Source organism: Alexandromys fortis, unplaced genomic scaffold (assembly GCF_014885135.2).
Source record: "Alexandromys fortis isolate MF-2015 unplaced genomic scaffold, M_Fortis_MF-2015_v1.1 scaffold_161, whole genome shotgun sequence".
In the NCBI taxonomy this organism is placed as follows: domain Eukaryota; kingdom Metazoa; phylum Chordata; class Mammalia; order Rodentia; family Cricetidae; genus Alexandromys; species Alexandromys fortis.
In genome coordinates, this window is record NW_026068073.1 from 628148 (window position 1) to 647994 (window position 19847).

The 19847-nt window shown below is 51.7% G+C and overlaps 1 protein-coding gene across 4 annotated transcripts; it reads right to left on the reverse strand.

The window, feature by feature from the left end:
* Positions 1 to 6315: 6315 nt before the first annotated feature.
* Positions 6316 to 19843, reverse strand: Bcat2 (branched chain amino acid transaminase 2). Of its 4 annotated transcripts, none has more exons than XM_050121232.1 (11): positions 17647 to 17779; positions 12561 to 12635; positions 12110 to 12313; positions 10376 to 10486; positions 10170 to 10289; positions 9819 to 9982; positions 7972 to 8114; positions 7727 to 7812; positions 7438 to 7578; positions 7292 to 7366; positions 6316 to 6702 (listed from the first exon to the last, which is right to left on the reverse strand). In XM_050121232.1, exons 1-11 carry the CDS (start codon positions 17668 to 17670, stop codon positions 6664 to 6666), a joined length of 1182 nt encoding a protein of 393 aa, XP_049977189.1. In that variant the 5' UTR covers positions 17671 to 17779; the 3' UTR covers positions 6316 to 6663. The 4 variants fall into 4 exon arrangements, with proteins under 4 accessions (XP_049977189.1, XP_049977187.1, XP_049977186.1 ...); XM_050121230.1 differs by lacking the exon at positions 17647 to 17779 and adding an exon at positions 12771 to 12860; XM_050121229.1 differs by lacking the exon at positions 17647 to 17779 and adding an exon at positions 17811 to 19843 and having other exon boundaries at positions 7292 to 7578.
* Positions 19844 to 19847: the final 4 nt, after the last annotated feature.

Consider the following 19847-nt stretch of genomic DNA (forward strand, 5'->3'; position numbering starts at 1 on the left):
GCCCGGGATCACAGTCGTGGATTATATTTCTAAAATGTCTTCTTCAAAAATCCTCCATGTGGTTGTTACCCAGATGTTTAACACAGAGACTGCTGTTTTTGGAAGCCCTTCTGCTAACTGCCCTGGCTTCATGACCTTCTTCCAGCAGACAGCGTGCCCCACACTGGCCTCCAGGGGGCACTGCAGCACCATGCAGCTGTATCTGCACTGGGCGCTCCTCCAGGGCTTTGTTGCTGGGATTTTCCCTTAAATCTTTGGTTTGTGGCCAGTGAGATGGTGGAGGGGCTGTGGCCAAACAACCTCAATTTGATCTCCTGGAAGTTGTTATCTGATCCCCACAAACTCAGGTGCGCACACACAATTAATATATACATGTAACTTCTTTTTTAATTTTTTTATGATTTATTTAACTTTATTTTATGTGAATTGTTGTGAAGGTGTCAGATCCCCTAGAACTGGATTTTCAGACAATTGTAAGCTGCCAGTGGTTGCTGGGAATTGAACCCAGGTCCTCTGGAAGTACAGTCAGAATTCTTAACCGCTGAACCATCTCTCCAGTCCTATATGCAATTTCTTTTTTTATATGTAATTTCTTAAATTAAATAAAAATTCTTTCCTTTTCTTTCCATATATGTGTTTGCCTGCCTGCGTGTACGTATAGTCTAAATACATATATAATCTGTCCACACATAATATAAATGTGTGTTTTCCTGCCTGTGTGTATGAATAATATAAACACATATATAATCCTTCTACACATACATACATATGTGTGTTGCACACATACACACACTTATTCAAGTATAAGGCCTGTCAGGACTACACAGCAAAGCCCTGGGCTGGAGAGATGGAACGGTGGCTAACAGCACTGACGGCTTTCCCAGAGGACCGGGGTTCATTTCCGAGCAATGACATGGCAGTTTGAAACCATCTGTAACTCCTGTCTATTCCAGAGATTCCAGTGTGTTTCTGGCCTCCCTAGACACCAGGCACAATGCAGTGTAGACATTCATGCCGGCAAAACAGTCATACACATAAAAAAAAAAAAAGAGTTTTTAAAAGCATTGAGGATCCTCAAGAATATCCCTTCGGGTGGAGTACACCTATGGATACAAAAATGAAGAAAATAGCAATCCATTTAAAAATGGATATTTAACCCATTGCACACCATGTTTGATCGACCCTTGACAGAGTAAGTGACCTTCAAAACCCCAGCTGAAGGGCCGGTCGGTAGAGCTACTTCCCTTTTCTCGATCATTCCATAAGGACGTTGGCCAGGTTCCGTGTAAAGAATCAGTGAGCCCCCTTTGAGCCGGCTCTGACCTCAGGAGAAACAAAGACGGCAAGTCAGACCACAAACGACCTGATGAAAATGCCTTCCGTGGGCTTTTAGTTTGGCTTTTACAGCAAAGCAATCCAGAAATGAGGAAATATTTTATTTGTTAGATGAACGAACATGTCCCCACCCCCAAAACGTGCCAGGTGCACAGACAACCTTGGGAAAGAACCAGTGAAAGTCGCGAGGTGTTGATGGTGGAACTGACGAACCGGAAGCCAAGAGGGAGGAGAGGAGCACTTAGCAAAGGCTTGCACCCAGCTCCTCTCAAAGACATGCTTCTTTCTTTCTTTCTTTTTCTACAGAGTTTCACTGTGTAGCCCTGGCTGTCCTGGAATTCAGTCTGTGGATCTGGCCCGCCTCTGCCTCCCTGGTGTTGGCATTAAAGGCGTGAGTCACACCGCTGGCCAGAAACGGGAATTTTTATAGAGGGTTGAGGGACTTTTCAGGGCACCACCAGGTTTGGTGTGAGTCAATTCCATATTATCAGTAAGGGAAGGAGGAAGATAGTCTTTCTGGATGTTTCGATGGAGGGAAGAAAGCTTCCCAGGGGCCTGCAGATTTTCCCTTGGGTCTCCTTGACCCTTAACCTTTGCTTGAGTAATAATTGGCAAAAGGGAACAAGACGTGGCAATGGGTCAGTCTGGTGCCCTGAAACATTGGAATGCCGATCTCATGGCTGCCCAGTGGTGCCGCAGACTCTCGTTCTCTCCTGCAACTTTGATCAGCAATAAAAGGGCATGCCCAAAAACAAAATCAAAGCTAACCCCCAAAGAGGCCGGATTTGAATCCAGGTCTGTATTAAGCTCTGTCTCTAGAGGCTCCTGTGATACTTATTACTTATATGTGTGAGGAGGCAAGGGTGGGGACCCAAGAATCACAAGAGCCAGAGTGGGAACAAAGGTGGGATCCTTCTAACTCCTGCAACAGTCAGAGAATCCAGGCCTCGCTCCTCGCCTCCAGTCTATTTGCTGCTCCACTCCGGGAGGAGTGACAGCCCTGAGAGGCAGCCATAGTCTGAATGTAAGTGGCCCCTTAATCTCACAGGGAATGGCACTGCTAGGCTTTGTAGGAGTGGGTGTGGCCTGGTTCTAACAAGTGTGTCACTGTGGGAATGGGCTACTGCCCACTGACTCTCAGTCAACTTCCTGTGATGGAGGTGGGTCTTGCATCTTATCTGTTGCTTTCATTGGTTAACTAATAAAGAAAACTGCTTGGCCTGATAGGACAGAAAATTAGGTAAGAGGAGTAAACAGAACAGAATGCTAGGAGAAAGAAGCTGAGTCAGGCAGTCGCCATGATTCTCCCACTCCAGACAGACACAGGTTAAGATCTTCCCTGGTAAGCCACTTCGTGGGCTATACAGATTATTAGAAATGGCTTAGATCAATATGTAAGAGCTAGCCAATAAGAGGCTAGAGATAATGGGCCAAGCAGTGCTTAAAAGAATACAGTTTCCGTGTGATTATTTTCGGGTATAAAGCTAGCTGTGCGGGCGGCCGGGTGCCAGGAACATAGCCTGCCGCTCCTTATCACTACATTCCTGTTACCTGCAAGATGCAGGACTCTCAGCTGCTACTCCAGCACTGCATCTGCCTGCCTGCTGCTATGCTCCCTGGCCGTGAGGATAATGGACTGAATCTCTGAACTGTAAGCCACCACAGTTCAATGTTTTCCTTTATAAGAGTTGCCATGGTCATGGTGTCTCTTCACAGCAATAGAAACCTTAACCAAGACAGGTTGGTACCAGGGACTGGGGTATTGCTGTGATGGGCCTGACGGTGCTTTTGTTGGAAGGGATATGGACTTTGGGAGTTTGGCTTAGGAAAGAGTGGAATGCTTTAAGCGCTGCATAGTGGGCCATCCTAGTAGGAGCATGGGAGACAGCGGTGCCGAGTGTGATCTGATGAGCTGGGGGGGGGGGTGCTCAAGAGGATCAGAGGAGAATATTAATATGTGGCCTAGAGATCATTCTGGTAATATTTTGAAGAATGTGGCTGCCTTCTGCCCTTGTCTGAAGAATCTGCCTAGACTAAAGTGAAGAGTTATGGATTAATTCCATTGGCAGAGGAAATCTCGAAACAGCCTGGTGTAGACTCAAGACTTATAGTGCAAAGTAGCGAGCTGAGCAGGGCAAATTACAAAATGAGAAATTTAAGAAGAAAAAGAACACTGAAATGTGGATCAGAACAAAATCCTGTGTTCCAGGAGATAGACAGATTAACAAGTGGAACAAAGGGAGTGGTGACCTCAGGGCAAAATCCCACCCAGCTACATTTCCAGCTTCTGAAAGGAACTAGAGAAAGTCTTAGAGCCTGCTCTGGTCGGCGCACACCTTCAATCCCAGCACTCCGAAGGCAGAGGCTGCTGGATCTCTAAATTTGAGGCCAGCCTTGTCTACAGAGCAAGTTTCAGGACGGCCAGGCTTAGGCAGTGGAAGACAGAAAGCTGGTGAAGATGAAATTGAATGAGGGGCCATGTTCCAGCCCCAGCAAGCAAAAGAACTTGGTGGCTTCAGCCACGTGGCTCTGGGCTTAGAGTTAAGGGGAGAAGAAAGGGGTTATGGAATAGAGCCCCTGAGGCCAGGCATGTGTCAGGGGAGTCCCTGAATGGAGACCTAGTAGAGAGGCCACTGTTTGAAGCTGTGAAGGGTTGCGTTGATGACCCCAAGATGTTAGAGATGCCAGCGTCCTGGGATACCTGCTGAAGAGAAGCTGCTTACAGGGAGTGGAACCAGTCCAAGAGAAAGAAATGGGTTGTGATCAACAAAGCTGAACAGAGTTGGAGATCTGGAGAGCTTTGACACCAGACACGGAGATGCCGAGTTTGGAGTTTACCCAGCTGGGTTTTAGTTTTGCTTTGGTCCAGTATTTTCTCACTATGTTTTGGAACAATAATCCCAGCACTTGGGAGGCAGAGGCAGGCGGATCTCTGTGAGTTCAAGGCCAGCCTGGTCTGTCTACAAGAGCTAGTGCCAGGACAGGCTCCAAAGCTACAGAGAAACCCTGTCTCGAAAAACATAGATAGATAGATAGATAGATAGATAGATAGATAGATAGATAGATAGATAGATAATAGAACAATAGAACCATGGAAAAATAATGCATATCTTGTGCTATTATATGCTGAAAGTGTATGATCTGTTTTTGAATTATGATTTTATGGGGGATTATAGTTAAGAGAGTGCACAAGTCTCAGAAGAGACTTTGAACTTTAAAACATTGTTGAGACTGTGATAGACTATGGGGACTTTTGAAGTTGGACTAAAGACATTTTGCATTATGGATACTTACAAACTTATGGGGGCCAAGGAGTGGAATGTGGGAGTTTTGAATATGATTGGTCCCATAATCTCATAGCGAATGGCACTTTAGGAGCTATGGCCTTGTTGGAGTGGGTAGTGTTTGGCTGGAACCAGCTCACTCCTGCTTGGTCCGAAACCCCGCCCCCCTGAAGTTGCCTGCAGCACAAGACCCCGCCTAAAGCAATCAGTTTTGATGTCCTTGGGCATAAACCCTGCTTTAGTTCAAGCTTGCTCTGCCCCAATCTCTAGGACTGGAGGACTCACCCGGGAGTTTGCTCAAATAAACCTGTTCTTTTACTTTTTCAGTTTGTTTGATCTGGCTTACTGCACTGGTGGGGAAACCCATTATTGTGAACCCTATCAGGTGTGGCCTTGCTCTAGCAAGGGTGTCACTGTGGAACAGGCTTTGGGGTGTCCTATGCACAGGCTACCCCCAAACTTGCAAGATGGAGCACTCTCAGCTGTCACTCCAGCACCATGTCTTCCCACAGGCCACCGTGCTCCCTGTGCCGCCTGCCATGTCTGCCTGCAGGCCACCGTGCTCCCTGCCATGATGAGAATGGACTAAACCTCTGTAAGCAAGTCGCCCCAATTAAATGTTTTACTTTATAAGAGTTGACGCGGTCACAGTGTCTCGTGTCTCCTCACAGCAATAGACACGCATATGAGACAGGCACAATTACAGATACAGCTTTTGATGTCAGATGAGAGCAGATGAAGGCCAGGAGGACAAAGAGGAAGCTAGGGCATAGAGACAGGCAGAAGACCAGGCAGGGAGTTCAGGCTGAGGGAGACACATGAAGAGTGGTATCCCACGTGTGACTCAGTTTCCATCTGGAGCCATTACTGACTTTAAAAAGTCATTTGTGTCAAAGCCCAAAGCTCGCTCTGCCTTTTCCAGTAAACTTGAGGGCTGTGAGTAATGACTGCGTTAGCCCGGGGAAGGAGCATTTTGCCCACGAGAAAGCACAGTATTCTACTAAGATCTGGGCTGGTGTAATCACTCCTCCTTAGTGATTAGCAGCTGCTTGTTGCTAGCTGAATTCTTGTGTTAAGATAACGCACCCGCTTGAGCTTCCTCCCAAGGACAGTCAGCTGTTCTTTTCTTTTTCTTTTTCTTTTTTTTTTTATTTTTATTTTTCAAGACAGGGCTTCACTGTAGCTTTTGGAGCCTGTCCTGGAACTAGCTCTTGTAGACCAGACTGACCTCAAACTCACAGAGATCCGCCTGCCTCTGTCTCCTGTGAGTGCTGGGATTAAAGGTGTGCGCCACCGCCGCCCACCGACATTACTGCTCTTTGTTCTGCCTTTGACTGGAATTAGTATATCTGCTGGCTGAAAATAAACTCAATCTGTCCTAGGTTTTCTGTCTCTATTCCTCTTAATCTGACATTTCTTCAGCCCCAGCGCCCATCCCAGACTGCTTCGTGCCGGAGTGGGCTCTAACAGCTTGGGCACCCAATGTCCTACAAGAAGGGAAAAGATCCTGAGAGATCCCTTGAGACTACTGTGAGGCTACACCCAAGACAGGAGTGCAGGGAGAATTCAGTAAGTGGGCTTTGATACTAAAGGACAGAAGGAACCCTCAGGTCAGAGACGCCTCCAAGCTGGGTCCCTGATGATGAAATGTACTGAACCCCCAGGATCCCAGGGCGGCGCTTTGAACATGACAATGTCTTGTTCTTTGGCATTTTATTTCAAAATTGCAGCACGTACAGAGAGGGGAAAATGCATCATGGAGAGCACGGAGATCCGGCCTGAGAACGGAGATAGAGAATATGCCAAGGTCCCCCTTCGGAGCAGCTGGGGAGCTCAACCCTGAGACCCAACACTTGAGGCGGGCTTCAAATAGTCCGGGTCCCGCCCTTAAGGCTTTGGAGCACAGCGGCCACGTGAGGGCGCCAGAGACCCAGGTGTCCGGCCAGACCTTTATTGCACTGCTCATGAGTCTTTGGGAGGCGAGGACGCTGGATTGGATGCTACAGACCCGCGGATCCAACCCGTGAAGGCATAGCCGGCTGCGTCACACCGGAAACATCCAATCGTGGGCACTGGCACCGTACTGCAGACAACCGAGTTGCTGCTTTCAGGCAGCTGCACTATAAACTCCCAGCAGGTCCCGGAACGTCGCAACTCACAGCTCACAGAGCTGAGCCCCAGGACCTTATGGGAAGTGTAGTCCTAGACCCTGAGGGCCGCCCATAAGTCCAGAAGGACAGCAAGGCAGGGAGTTGCACAGCCTTGAAGGCGCTTGGGAAAAGGCATTTGCAGCTAACTATGGAGTGCTAGGCGCCAACACGGAGCCAGGATACCCAGTCACCTCGGGTCCAGCTCATCGGGAAATGAGCCCAAAGGTCTTTTGGAAGCGCTCTTGGCTCACAAGAATGGGAATGCTCCAGAGACTTTTGGGAGGAAGGCTTATCACGCCAAAGGGGCAGCCCATGGCCCTAGGGAGTTGTGGGAGGCTCATTTTTGTGGCCAATGACCCCAAGACTCATGAAAACTGAGGTTCTCTCTTCAGACGCAGAGCCACAGAGATTCGAGGAAAGGGGCCTAAGTCTCCTGAAGCACGGAAAATGCCCGTGCTTCTGGCCACAGGCATTGGAGGAGGGGGCAGGACCCATTATCAGCGTTGCCAATCCCGAGCTCACCTGAATAGCCTTCAACTCCTTCTGGAAGCGCAGGATGAGCTCCGGCCCGTTCTCCATGGTAGGAATGTGGAGTTGCTGAGGCAAAGAAGCCGTGAGGATGGGCACTCCCCCTTTCTCTCCCACCTATCCTGGCAGCTCTGGCTCACCTTGCCTTCGTACAGGATTTGATGCACTGGGCAGACCTGACAAGCGGTGCCTGAGCCAAAGACTTCCCGCACGCGGCCCTCCTCCAGCGCCCGCTTCAGTTCCTCCATGGTGACCTTGCGCTCTGCCACGCGGAACTCACCCTGCATAACAAGGGGGCAGAAACTCAGTCCCGGGACTCCCGCCCTGCTGCAGACCAGCATCACTGCCCCACTAAGGCCGCTGGGGAAGACAGAGGTCCACAGGCGGACCCAGAGAAGAGGGGCACGGCATGGGCCGCACAGGCCTTACCCAGGTCCTAGCCAGGTCCAGCAGGCTTTGTCGTACCACTCCTGGCAGGATGATGCCATCCAGTGGGGGGGTTGCCAGCTCCAGGACTAAGTCAGGGATGACAGATGGGTGTCACTGCCTCCCACCCTTAAATGACCTCCCCTTTCTCTTAGAAGCAACCTGCCCAGGACTCTGCGGCCTTGCAACCCAGTAGGAATTGGGCAGGACATCATTCAGGGTGTGGGTTGGGTCATGGGTAGGCTCACCCCCGTCCTTGTGAGTCCAGTAGACGAAGATGTTCATGGTGCCCACCTCGGTGAGCTGGTGGTCCGGCCCGTACAGCCAGAGGACTTGCTCGCAGCCCTTCTTCTGGGCTTCTTGCTGCAGGGCCACAGTGGGCCCGTAATTCCTAGAGGGCAGCCTGGTCAGACTGGGCAGAGACCCTCCATACTCCCCAAACACAGCCAAGGAGGAGTCTCCTTCCCAGCCCACAGCCCTCCTGGGAGGGCTCCCACATCCACAAGACAGAATTCTTAGCTAGCAGTTGGGGTCAAAGTTAGGGCCCTGTGGGGCCCTTTCCTGCCTCTCAGTCCTTCCTCTCCCCACCAATAAGTCCTGAAACTACAGGCACGGTGATGCCGGTGGTTTGGCTTACTTAACTCTACTCTCCTTTTTTGGTTTTGTGTATTTTGATGCAGGGTTTCTCTGTGTATCCCTGGCTGTCCTGGAACTCACTCTGTAGACCAGACCTCTGCATCGCTAGGATTAAAGGCTGTCACCACACCCAGATGGTCTGGGGCCAGGGTCTCTGGTAGCAGAAGTTGGCCTCCAAAGCACAATGAGCTGAAGTCAGTCTTGAATTCCTGACCTCCCAGGTGCTGGGGCTGTCACTGTGAACCCCCACACTGGTTTCTGTCCTGTTTTGACCTGCAGTGTGTCACCCACCCCAGGCTTCACCTCTTACGTCACCCAGTGCTCCTGCTGTCTCAGGAAAGGAGCCCAAGCCAGTTCTGAGCCTTGTATGAAAACTGGTCTTGTCTGTCTCCCCTGTGCCAATCGTGATCCTGTCCCGCCAGCCCATTTACGAGGGCCCAGAGTTAGAAAATGATAGGTTAGCGGGGTTTGAACTCAGGACTGCCCGCATGCTAGGTAAATACTCTATTGCTGAACTCTCTCTCCAACCCCTCTCTGGGGGATACAAGGCAGGGGCTCTACTGCTGATCCTTGCCTGCTAGCTTTCTTGTATAGTCCTCCTGCCTCAGTCGACTGAGGCGCAATGACTACATAGCATACATGGCCATATGCCACCATGCCTGGCTTCTCTTACTACCGCTATAGCCAAGAAACCACAAATGAAGTGTCACCTCTTACATGGAGCTTCCACAGAACTCTGAACTCTCACTTGAGTTCCCAGCAGCCCTCGGGGGGGGGGGGGGGGGACTGGCTTGGCCTTATCTGTGTACCAGCTGCAGCCAACACAGGGCCCGACACCAGGAAGACCTCAGGAGGTTCTGAGAGGACCTGAGTACCCTGCCTGTGTGGCCACACTTTCTTACCACAGGGCCTGACACCAGGAAGACCTCAGGAGGTTCTGAGAGGACCTGAGTACCCTGCCTGTGTGGCCACATTTCCTCATTCCAATATGCCAGTAGCCAGCACCTGACCTGCCCTCAGAAGACTCAGCCACCTTTGCTGGCTTTCAGCAACACAGCACGGTGGGACGCATAGGGACTGAGGCCCGAGGAATGCAGGGAGCTATAAATGGAGATTCCACCCAGCACAGGTACCAGGGAACAGAAGGAAGAGCTAAGGGAATCTTGCTTTCTAGAGGTTTCGAGGGGCTCGACCTTCTGGCTGACCCTCCCATCTCTGAGCCCTTTGCCGTGAGAATGCATCCCATGCTCCTTTCACGGTTAGTGTCAGACACAGGACACAAAGCCCAGGGCCCAACCACAGAGCCAGTGACAATGGCTCTCCAAGCCAGAACCAGGCCCGGCCCCAAACAAGAAGCATGTGGAGTACGATGGCTGCACGTGGGGTACGGCTCACCCTTCCACAGCACACCCCACCCCTGCCACGGCACAGCTACTTACGGATGTGGGAAACTACTTACCCCCCGACCTTGTAGTCACCGACCCCACCCATCCAGGCTCTGATGAACGTGGGGTCAGCCAGGAGGGAGACAGGGGTCATGGAGTCTCCAGGGAAGTAGGAGCTCACGGGGCAAAGAATGACATACAGGAGGGCTTGTGTGACCAGGCCGACACCCAGCGAGGGCTATGATGGGCATAGGGACAGCGTCAGATCAAGGGTCCACACTCCAGCCTCCTCCTCCCTTAGACTCAGAGCTCTAGGCCCAGCCCCTTCCCTCAGAGCCTGGGGTCCAGGCTCAGCCTGTGCGTTCCCCTGATGCCGATGCGGATGTGAATGGCCCCACACCAGCAGCTCCCACGGCAATGCCCACCTCATTCCCGATCAGCACGGGCCGCACGTAGAGGCTGCTTCCATGGCTGTCGGGAACCCAGTCTTTGTCCACTTCAATGAGCCGGCGGATGCACTCCAACAGCTCCTGCTTGTCAAAGTCCTGGGTGGATCCCGTAGGAGTCAGGGCTCCGGGTTCGCTCAGCCACCCTCTACCCTCTCTCCTTCCAGGGCAGACTGGACACTCACTGGCAAGCAGAGGCGCCTTGCAGAACGTAGCATCCTGTCCATGTTGAGCCACGGCCGGAAGAGGCGTACCTGCTGGTCTCTGCCTTTGTATGCTTTCAGGCCCTCAAAGAGCTACGGGGACAGGTGGGGGAGGGGTGCTCAGGGCTGGGTCCCTCAGCATCCAGATAGCAAGAGACAAATGGAGACGGAGAAAGGCAGACTGACGGAGACAAAGGCATAGAGACTTCAGAGAGCACAGGCAAGGCAGCCGTGGAGGTCAAGCCTTTTCACTCAACTACGCAGGAGGAGCCGTTGGGGGAGCCTGGCCCACAGCGCGAGGTCCTGTCTCAAAATCACCCCATGCAAGGAAACAAAAGCTCATTTAATATACAAAGTTCTCCTGCATAGTTTTTAAGGTCTATCCTAGGGAGCTGGAACAATGTCCCAGTGGTTAAGAGTTCGGCAGCTCTTCCAGTGGAACCAGGTTCCATTTCTAGGCCCTCCACGGAGACTCACAATCACTAACTCCAGCTCCAACGGATTGGTGCCCTCTTCTGGCCTCTGCAGGGACTGCATGCACAGCAATACACAGACACAACTCTATGTGTGCAAAAACTCATACATATAAAATAAAAATAAATAGGCCGGGCAGTGGTGGCGCACACCTTTAATTCCAGCACTTGGGAAGCAGAGACAGGTGGATCTCTGTGAGTTCGAGGCCAGCCTGGTCTACAAAGAAAGTTCCAGGACAGACTCCAAAGCTACACAGAGAAACCTGTTTGGAATACAAAAAACAAACAAACAAAAAAGACCCTGTCTCAAAACCAGGATGGAGAACAATGGAGAAAGACACTATGTCAATCCCTGACTTCACACACAATCAGGGGGAAATCATTCTGAGAACTTAAAAAAGCTCTTCGGCGACTGGAAGAACTCGAGCAGTTTGGCAAGGCTTCTTTCTGAGAAACAGGCTGGGGCGGTGAGTGTGGAAATTGATACACGTTACAGAGAATAGTTTAGTAACACTGCTCAAAATGGCACACCTGCCCTTTGACTCACTAGGACTGGAAACTGGGCAGACATACTTGCATTCAGAGAAAGTGATATTGGCTATTATTGCAGCATTCCTTATCATGTCTCAGGGATGAAAAGAAGCCAGATGTCCGACATCAGGGGACCATCTAAGGAGGCCTCTGTCAACAGAAACTGTGCTGCAGAAAGATGGGCAAGGCTCCGGAAGGAGTGCCACAGGAAGTCAGGTCGCTAGTCTTTCAACAACAGCTTAGGGTCTCATCTATAGCCCTGGCTAGCCTCCTGCCTCAACCTCCTGAGTGCTGGAATTATATTACTTCCCACAGGGCCTGAGGCAGTCTTATTATATCCAGGCTGGGTCAGTCCCTGTTCAGACTTCTCCAAAGGTCCTCATCACTGTGGCCCTGATGGCATCCTAGGCCTCCAGGGCCACACGGAGACTCCAGTGTCTGCCAACCAAGCCTCTCTGTCTGCAGGAGCTGTCCCTCCTCTTCTTTGCCAGGGGAACCCCACTTGCTTTCAGAGCACAGAGTTCCAACAAAGCCAAGATCTGCTCATCCCAGGAAGCGACTGCCACATAGTCTAGGTCCCAGAGCACAGGTGATCTCGGGAAAAGATGACAGACCCATGAAGGACGGAGCATGCAAAGCCCCAGAGAGGTGAAGTCGGGCAGGTGCACGGCAGAGAGGCAGCAGGGTGGCCGACAGGGGCAGCCGGTCCCACCTGCAGAGAGTAGTGCAGGGCCGAACAGGCCGGGTGCAGCGTGAGGTTCTGGAAGGGCTGGATCCTTGGCCGGCTCCAGCCTGTCTTCTTGGTCCACTCCACCATCAGCATGTGGTCTGTGAATGTCTTTCCAAACAGCAATGGCTGGCTGGGGCCTGGCTTCTTCTGTGGCTCCCTGGTCACCTGAACCTGGAGGTCTGCAGCCTGAGAGGAAGCAACAACCAGACAGCAGCTCAGCAGCCTGAAGTCCCCAGCCTGAGAGACGAGAGCTTCCACGGCCCCGGCCTCGGCCCCACAGAGGACCAGGCTCCACGAGCCTTCTGAGAGATGCCATTATCTCTTTACAACACCTGGGAGCAGACGACTAAGCCAGGGAGAGATGAGACCTGGCCTCCCTCCAGAACAGCGGACAGACCCAGGCTTCCTCCCCTACACCCAGGGCCCCCTTTACCTTGAAGTTGGAAGACACACATCTTCTGGGCCCACACAGAAACCAGGAGACAGGGAGAAGTTTTGGGGCCTGGACCTGGGATGACAAGAGAAGTAAATATGAGCAAGGCAAGAGCCAGGAAGAGCAGGCATCCTGGCACCCGGCTGCCACCCTGGCTGGGGAGGCCCATGAGGCTGGCTCTGTCACAGTCCCAGCACATTCTAGACAGACCCTGTGCTCGGCCCACGTCCCCACTGGGATGACTATCCCCAGAAAGAGCAAAGTCAGCTCCCGCCCCTCCACCATGCAGGGCAAAGTCGACAGGGGCGTGCCTTCTACTAGAGACCTTTGGTCACAGCTTGTTACCAGCTTAGACAACGACCAGGGACAGTGAGCAGGTAAGGGGACACTCCTGGCTTGGGGGGTCCAAAATCTGACGAGAGTTAGAAAAGGATTGGTCCTCCTTATCCCAGATTGAGCAGCGCAGACCCCAAACCTCCCCCCTCAGGCCTAGGTGTAAAGGCCATGTGCTTCTCCATTAAACCCAGGGCCCCAGACTCCTGCTCTCCTCCCTCAGACCCAGTGGTTCTCCTCTTTAATCTTCTTCCCTCAGGCCCACAGGTGCCAGATTCCAGCCCTCCTCCCTCCTGCGAGGGGTCCCAGTGCTTTCTCTTTAGGAATGTGTCACTGGCTGGCATGGCTACAGCCCCAGCCACACGGCTGGAAGGCCCTTACATGGGCAGCCACGCCGTGCTTGTCACTGTCAATGGCTGAAGGGCACATATCCCTACAGACCCTCCCTGAAGCTGCATGGTATATGGAACTAGCTGTGTAACAGGAGGCCCCTTCCTGTTGACTTCTGACCTCATGCTTTTCTCTGCAGGCCACAGAGAAGCACCCGGGTCCTGGGTTTGAGGAACACAGGAAGGATAATAGCCTGTTCCTGCTGGGAGAGCTGATGGTGGCCGGTAAGAAGGGGCATCCAGCAAAGGTCAGCGGTCAGTAGGTGAGTCTTGGATGTCATGTGGATGAGTCTGGGCCAGGAAGTACTATTTTTTTTGAGGGGAGGGGTCGAGACAGGGTCTCACTAAGGTGCCTACTGCCCTCAAACTCACTCTGTAGTCCAGTCTTGAAGTCAGGATTTTCCTGCCTTAGACCCTGCACGAGCTGGGATGACAGGCGTGTGTGGTGACACCTGGCTCAGAGAAGATGACTCTGTGTGTGTGTGTGTGTGTGTGCATGTGGTGCACCATGTGAAGGTGCATATGGACATCTGTGGACGTGCGTACGGAGGCCAAACTCAGATGTCATTCCTCAGGTGATGTCCAGCCTGGTTTTTGTTGGTTGTTTGTTTTTATGTGTCTGTGTGAGGGGATCAGATCTCATGGAACTGGCGTTACAGACAGCTGGGAGCTGCCATGTGGGTGCTGGGAGTTGAACCTGGGTCCTCTGGAAGAGCAGGCAGTGTGCTTAGCCACTGCCATCTCTCCAGCCCCCCATTCTGCTTTTTGTTTGTTTGTTTGCTTTGAGACAAGGTCTTACTACTTAGTCCTGGCTGTTCTGAAACTCGCTGTTGACCAGGCTGGCCTTGAACTCTGAGATCCACCAGCCTCTGCCTCCTGAGTGCTGGGATCAAAGGTGTTTGTCACCCCCCACAGCCCATCCTGTTTTGTTTTTTTTTTTTTAAAGATTTATTTATTTATTATGTACACAGTGTTCTGCCTGCGTGTACATCTGCGGGCCAGAAGAGGGCACCAGATCTCATTACAGATGGTTGTGAGCCATTATGTGGTTGCTGGGAATTGAACTCAGGACCTCTGGAAGAGCAGCCAGTGCTCTTAACCACTGAGCCATCTCTCCAGCCCCCCATCCTGTTTTTTTGACAAGGAATATGATTGTGTTCTGGAGTTTACCAATTTGGCTCAGGGACCCTCCAGTCTCCGCCTTGCCAACAATGATATTTTAAGAGGGAGTCACTGCACTCCCCCCACCCCACCGACCAGGTTCCATGGATTAAACTCAGGCTTTCATGATCAGGCAGCAAGTATTTACCAACTGTGCCCATAGCTCCAGCCCATGGTCACGGTGTGGCGACTGAGGGCTTCTGGGTGATCTGAGAGCGGCAAACCCTCCTGTGTCTCAGGGTGGTGACATGAAGTTTGCCCAACACTGCCACCATGCACCAGACACTCATAGTATGGGGAAAGACAAGCCACCCTGGGCAGGGCAGCCAGCATGGAGGCAACAACAACAAAAAAAAAAATACAGTGAGCCGGAGAAGCTGAGCAATGCAGGAAAGAGATACAGAGATGAAGGGGTGAAAAAAATGGAGCTGGGGTTATTCAGTTGGTAGAATGCTTGCCTGGGATGCTGGAGCCCTAGGGTTTCTGTCTCTGGCAGCACACATACCCAGCAATCCTAGCACCGGGGAGGTAGAGAAAGGAAGGTCAGCAATCCAAGGCCATCCTTGAATTTGTAGCAAGATTGAGGCCAGCCTGGTTTATATAAAACCCTATCTTTTTGTTTGTTTGTGTTTTGTTTTTTAGAGGCAGGGTTTCTCTGTGTAACAGTCCTAGCTGTCCTGGAACTAGCTCTTGCAGACCAGGCTAGCCTTGAACTCACAGAGATCCACCTGCCTCTACCTCCTGAGTGCTGGGATTAAAGGCGTGCACCACCACCATCTGGCCATAAGACTCTATTTTAATAATAATGAGATGGAATCAGATATGGGGTAAACACCTTTACTCCCTGCACTGGAGAGACAAAGACAGGCAGAGCTCTGAGTTCAAAGCCAGCCTGGTCTATACATAGAGAAACCCTGTTTCAAAAAAAAAAAAAAAAAAAAAAAAAAAAAAAAAAAAAAAAAAAAAAGAAAAGAAAAAAAAAGAAAGAGAAAAGAAATGGAGGCACCACCTGTCCACAGCCTGAGAACCCGAATTTAATACCCGGGACCCACTTGTAGCCAACTGAAGGACAGAACCAACCGACTCATTATCCTGACCCCCACACAGGCACCATGACCCCACACAGATTCACATACCAAATAAATAAAAACATAACGGGGCAGGTGGGCAACACTAGGGGAAGAGGGAGAAGCAGGGAGCCAGGCCAAAAAAAAAAAACCTCTAAGCTGTGTTTGATGGTACACACCTATAGTCACAGGACTCTGGAGGCTGAGGCAGGAAGATCTAAGTTCGAGCCTGGACCAAGCTAAAGAGATCCAGGAAAAAGCAGATAGAGAAACATCACATAGCCTCGGACCTGGTTCAGATATAATGTCTGAACTGGCCACAGAGCCTTGGTGACAATGAAGTGCCACCTTCACCTTCCTGAGGCAATTCAAAGGCCAGCAGTCTTCTCTTGGCTCAAAGAAAGCCTACACTATGGGATTTAAGCCCGAAGGGGGCATTAAAATGGCAGGTGGGCTACAGGGATGAAGTGTAAACGGTTAAACTGAGTTAAGAAATTGAAAGGGAGCTTGTGGTGGCGCATGCCTTTAATCCCAGCCCTCGGGAGGCAGAGGCAGGCAGATCTCTGAGTTTGGGGCCAGCCTGGTCTACAAGAGCTAGTTCCAGGATAGGCTCCAAAGCTACAGAGAAACCCTGTCTTGAAAAAAAGAAAGGAAGGAGGGAAGAAAGACAAAGCAAAGAAATTAAAGGTGAATATAGGGGAGGGTGCGGGGCAGGGTTCTGTGTGACATGGTGGTGTTCCCTTCATGTCCCAGAAAGCTCTGAACTGCTGAACCCAACACAGCCCAGGTGTCTGTCAAAGATCAGGGCTGGTCTTGGTCTTGTCACAGCTCCGTCCACCTAGGATCACGGTACAGTGCTGTCCTGACTCAGGTAACTGTCCCTGCACTCTCTACCAAATCCCAGCACAGGTCTTCTCATAGCCCCGGGATGCTTTGAGTGCATCCTGGACTTCCATCAGACTTGCACAAATCCAGTGCTCTCTGTATTACAACCTGTCACCTCAGGACTGTCCCTGGCACAGCCACATGCTGTCCTAACATAGGGCTGTTTTCCCTCTACAGCCTAGGATTGTCCTTGGCAAGTCTCGGGGCTGTTTCTTTCAGACCCAAGAACCGCTCCAATGTCAATCTAGACTAACTAGTCCCTGCAAGATAGTCCTTGCCAGGCCCCAGCCAGCAATGTCTCCCTTCTACTCTGGATTTCCCCGTGTGGGCACTCACCACTGGGCACTCCTAGCTCTGAAAACTGCCTTCTTCCTCAGAACCCAGATCTGTCCCATTTGAACGGGGACTGGCCCAAGATAGCAAAGTTGTACCATCCAAGGCCACTACACGATCAAAACCTAAATTGCTATCCTGTCACAGCCCAAGACAGTGTCTGTCTACAACATTTCTGTCTGTCTCTAGAACCGGGAGATGTACAGGTCTGTTCAGGAATTCCTAAGTCTGTACTGAGAGCTAACAGCAAACATTTCCCCAAAGTTATGTATGGCCCAACTGTTGTGTCCTCACTTGTAAATCATGTTTTCTTAAGATCTTGACTCCAAAACTCTGCTGCTTGGCACCTTCTGTAAGCACTGGGTACTGTTGTCTGGAGATCTGTGTCATTTTGACATACAGATTACAAAACCACGTACAGAGCCTCAGACAGACACTACACACGTCTTTATGTGCTCTTTGTTCCAAGAAATAAGATCTTGGGTCCAGTTCCCAGCCAAGACTCTGTGGCTAGTTATACGCCAAGTTCCCGAGGTTAGGGGCCCCTCGTCTAAAGGAACACAAGAGGACCGGCCCTGAAAACCCGCAGGCTGCACGCCCCAGCCAAAACTTCTTCAAAACCAGTCCATCCTGTACTTCTCCCATGCCCTCCTCCATGCTCCTCACGTCCGACCTCCCGGTCCACGGATCCTCGCGTCAGGTACCTCCCGCACCCCACCCGTGTCTACCCGCGCTGCCGCCCGTTAAAGGCCGGTGCTGCTTTCCAAGGGGCCCCATCCGCCTCTGCGTCCCGTAGCGGAACCCGAGGCACAGAGGAAAGACGCTCAGTCGGAAAGGCTGCACGCCGGTGGTCCATCCGGAAGTGTGCCCCCCATCGGGATCCCTAGAGGCCCCAACGCTGGTCAGCCACGCACCCACCTGCCGTAGAACCGCTGCGGCCATGATCCGTGCAGACCGTAACTGTGCCTGCCTGGGGCGCGGCCTGGTAAAGGCATTCCGGCCCCGCCCTGCTCACTCCCCCCTCCCGCACATGGCTGCTCTCTGCGGGCCTCACTTCAGCCAGGCCTTTCTGAGTATAGGACCTCGGGGACCCAGGTCTGCTGCAGAGAACATAGGCGGGAACAGTCCAGAACTGGCATGCACTCGCTCCATCCTGGCCTCCTCTTGGCCTCCACCCGGCCCTGCTCGGCCCCAGCCAAGCGAGCTTTGGCTCCGTTTGCTTTTGCAGTACTTGGGTACTAAACCCGTGGCCTCACGTATGTTAGGGAAGCGCTCTAACCACCGAAGTAACATCTCCTTTTTAGAAAAATTATATTGCTGGGTGTGATGGAGTATGCCTTTAACTCTAGCACTTTGGAGGCACAGGCAGGAGGATTTCCGTGAGTTCAAGCCCGTCCTGGTCCACCTAATGAGTTCCAGACCAGTCAGAGCTATATAGTGAGACAATGTCAAAAGAAAGAGGGCTCAGTCAGAAACACTGGCTGCTCTTCCGGAGCACTGGGTTTGGTTCCCAGCACCCACACAGTGGCTCACAACTGTAACTCCAGGTCCAAGGGATCTGTGGACCTCTTCTCAACTCCACAGACACGAGACATGCACATGGTAAGCTTACATGCATGCAGGCAATACACTCATACGCATAAAATAAAAACGTGAAAAGATTTTCTAGAAATAAAACAACAAAAACATGCATCTTCAGAGGATCTTTGTTGGCGAAGTCGCCGAGGCGGGGGTCAGTGAGCTCCTTCCGTCACCAGTACATGGATAACAAGGAAAAGCGCACTGTAAATGGCTGTGGGTGCAGAGAAAGGACATTTGAGAATGGGCCTGGTGGCCCCTACTTGCAATCCCAACACTCTGAAAGCTGAGGCAGGGGATTTGCTGCAAACATGAGAGCATCCTAAGTGAGAGGGCTAGTCTCTGGTTTCAAACAAATGAAACAAAAGAACAGGACCGTGTAGAAAGAGGATTGGGTGGGGGATAGCTTGTTCTTTGTAATTACAATACACACACATACACACACAATACATTTATACAGGATCTCACTCTTCAAGCTTGCCATTCTCTCAGTTTCGCAAGTACAGGGATTACAGTGTTGTCCAGCCAGCTGTGGCAATGTCCTTCCATATTGTGCTTCTTGGTCACTTGACACAAGATTTTCCCATCAGAAGTCACACACTATGCACAGGAGGTTAGGTTTTTCCCACTCAGAAATCTCTCTCTTACACACACACACACACACACACACACACACACACACACACACACACACACGGGCTAACTGTGTATAGTTAATCCCGTGTCTGTGTACTTCTGCAGCAGATTCTCAGACTACAGCTCCAACTCTCTCAAATCCCAACACTGTTCTTCAGACTGCCCCAGGCTGCAGTAACCAAACCACACACCCGCTCCCGCAGACCTTGCCTATGCCACCCTTCCGCTTCCCCCGACCCACCCCCACCTTCCCGCCCCTAATCTCCCGCTCTCTCGCGCTAAACCCTCCCTCCTCGCCTAAGATCTCCGAACTGCCCAGCGGCGGAACCCACGGCAGCAACCGCCCCCGCCACAGCCAATCAGTGATTGCCGCACACCCCTGCCTTGGCCAATCCACAGCAGCCTAGCAGTTCCACCCCCTCACCTGGGGTGTGGGGAAGCTGCTGCACCCCGCGCCCAACCTGGGGAGTGTCCAGGGCCTGTTCTTTCCCCAGCGCACCCCCGCAGTGTCCTTCAGTCCCAAACCTAGCGCTACAAGTCCCAGCCCCCTCCCTCTGACCCAAATGTCTCAACTCCTCGCCGCCTCAGCACTCAAGATCCTGTCTCCAAACCACCTCCCATCGCGCTGGCAAAGAGCGCAAAACTCCTCTCCCGCAAGCGCCGAGAATAAAAGCAGCCGCTTTTGTGTCTTCTCCATTATCTGTCAATTACCACTTAATTTATCCTCCCCAGCGGGCCTTTTAATTAGCACCAGGTGAAGCAGAACCGCGCTCCCTGGCGACCACTCGCTTCTGCTGCCAGGTCTCTTTGGAGTCAGAAATACCCACGTGGCATAAAGGTAGCTGGGAAGAAGACAAAGCTAGTGTGGACAAACTTGTGGTAAAGAACAGGAAATAAATATGATG

What these genes read in the sequence shown, in the direction of transcription:
- Bcat2 (XM_050121229.1), bottom strand. Translation starts at nt 17,867, where the DNA reads ATGCCAGTTCTGGACTGTTCCCGCCTATGTTCTCTGCAGCAGACCTGG. An exon ending in CCGTGCTGATCGGGAATGAG is followed by an intron (nt 9,983 to 10,169) that starts GTGGGCATTGCC and finishes TGCCCATCATAG; the next exon opens with CCCTCGCTGGGTGTCGGCCT. An exon ending in CTGGACTCACAAGGACGGGG is followed by an intron (nt 7,813 to 7,971) that starts GTGAGCCTACCC and finishes TCCCTGACTTAG; the next exon opens with TCCTGGAGCTGGCAACCCCC.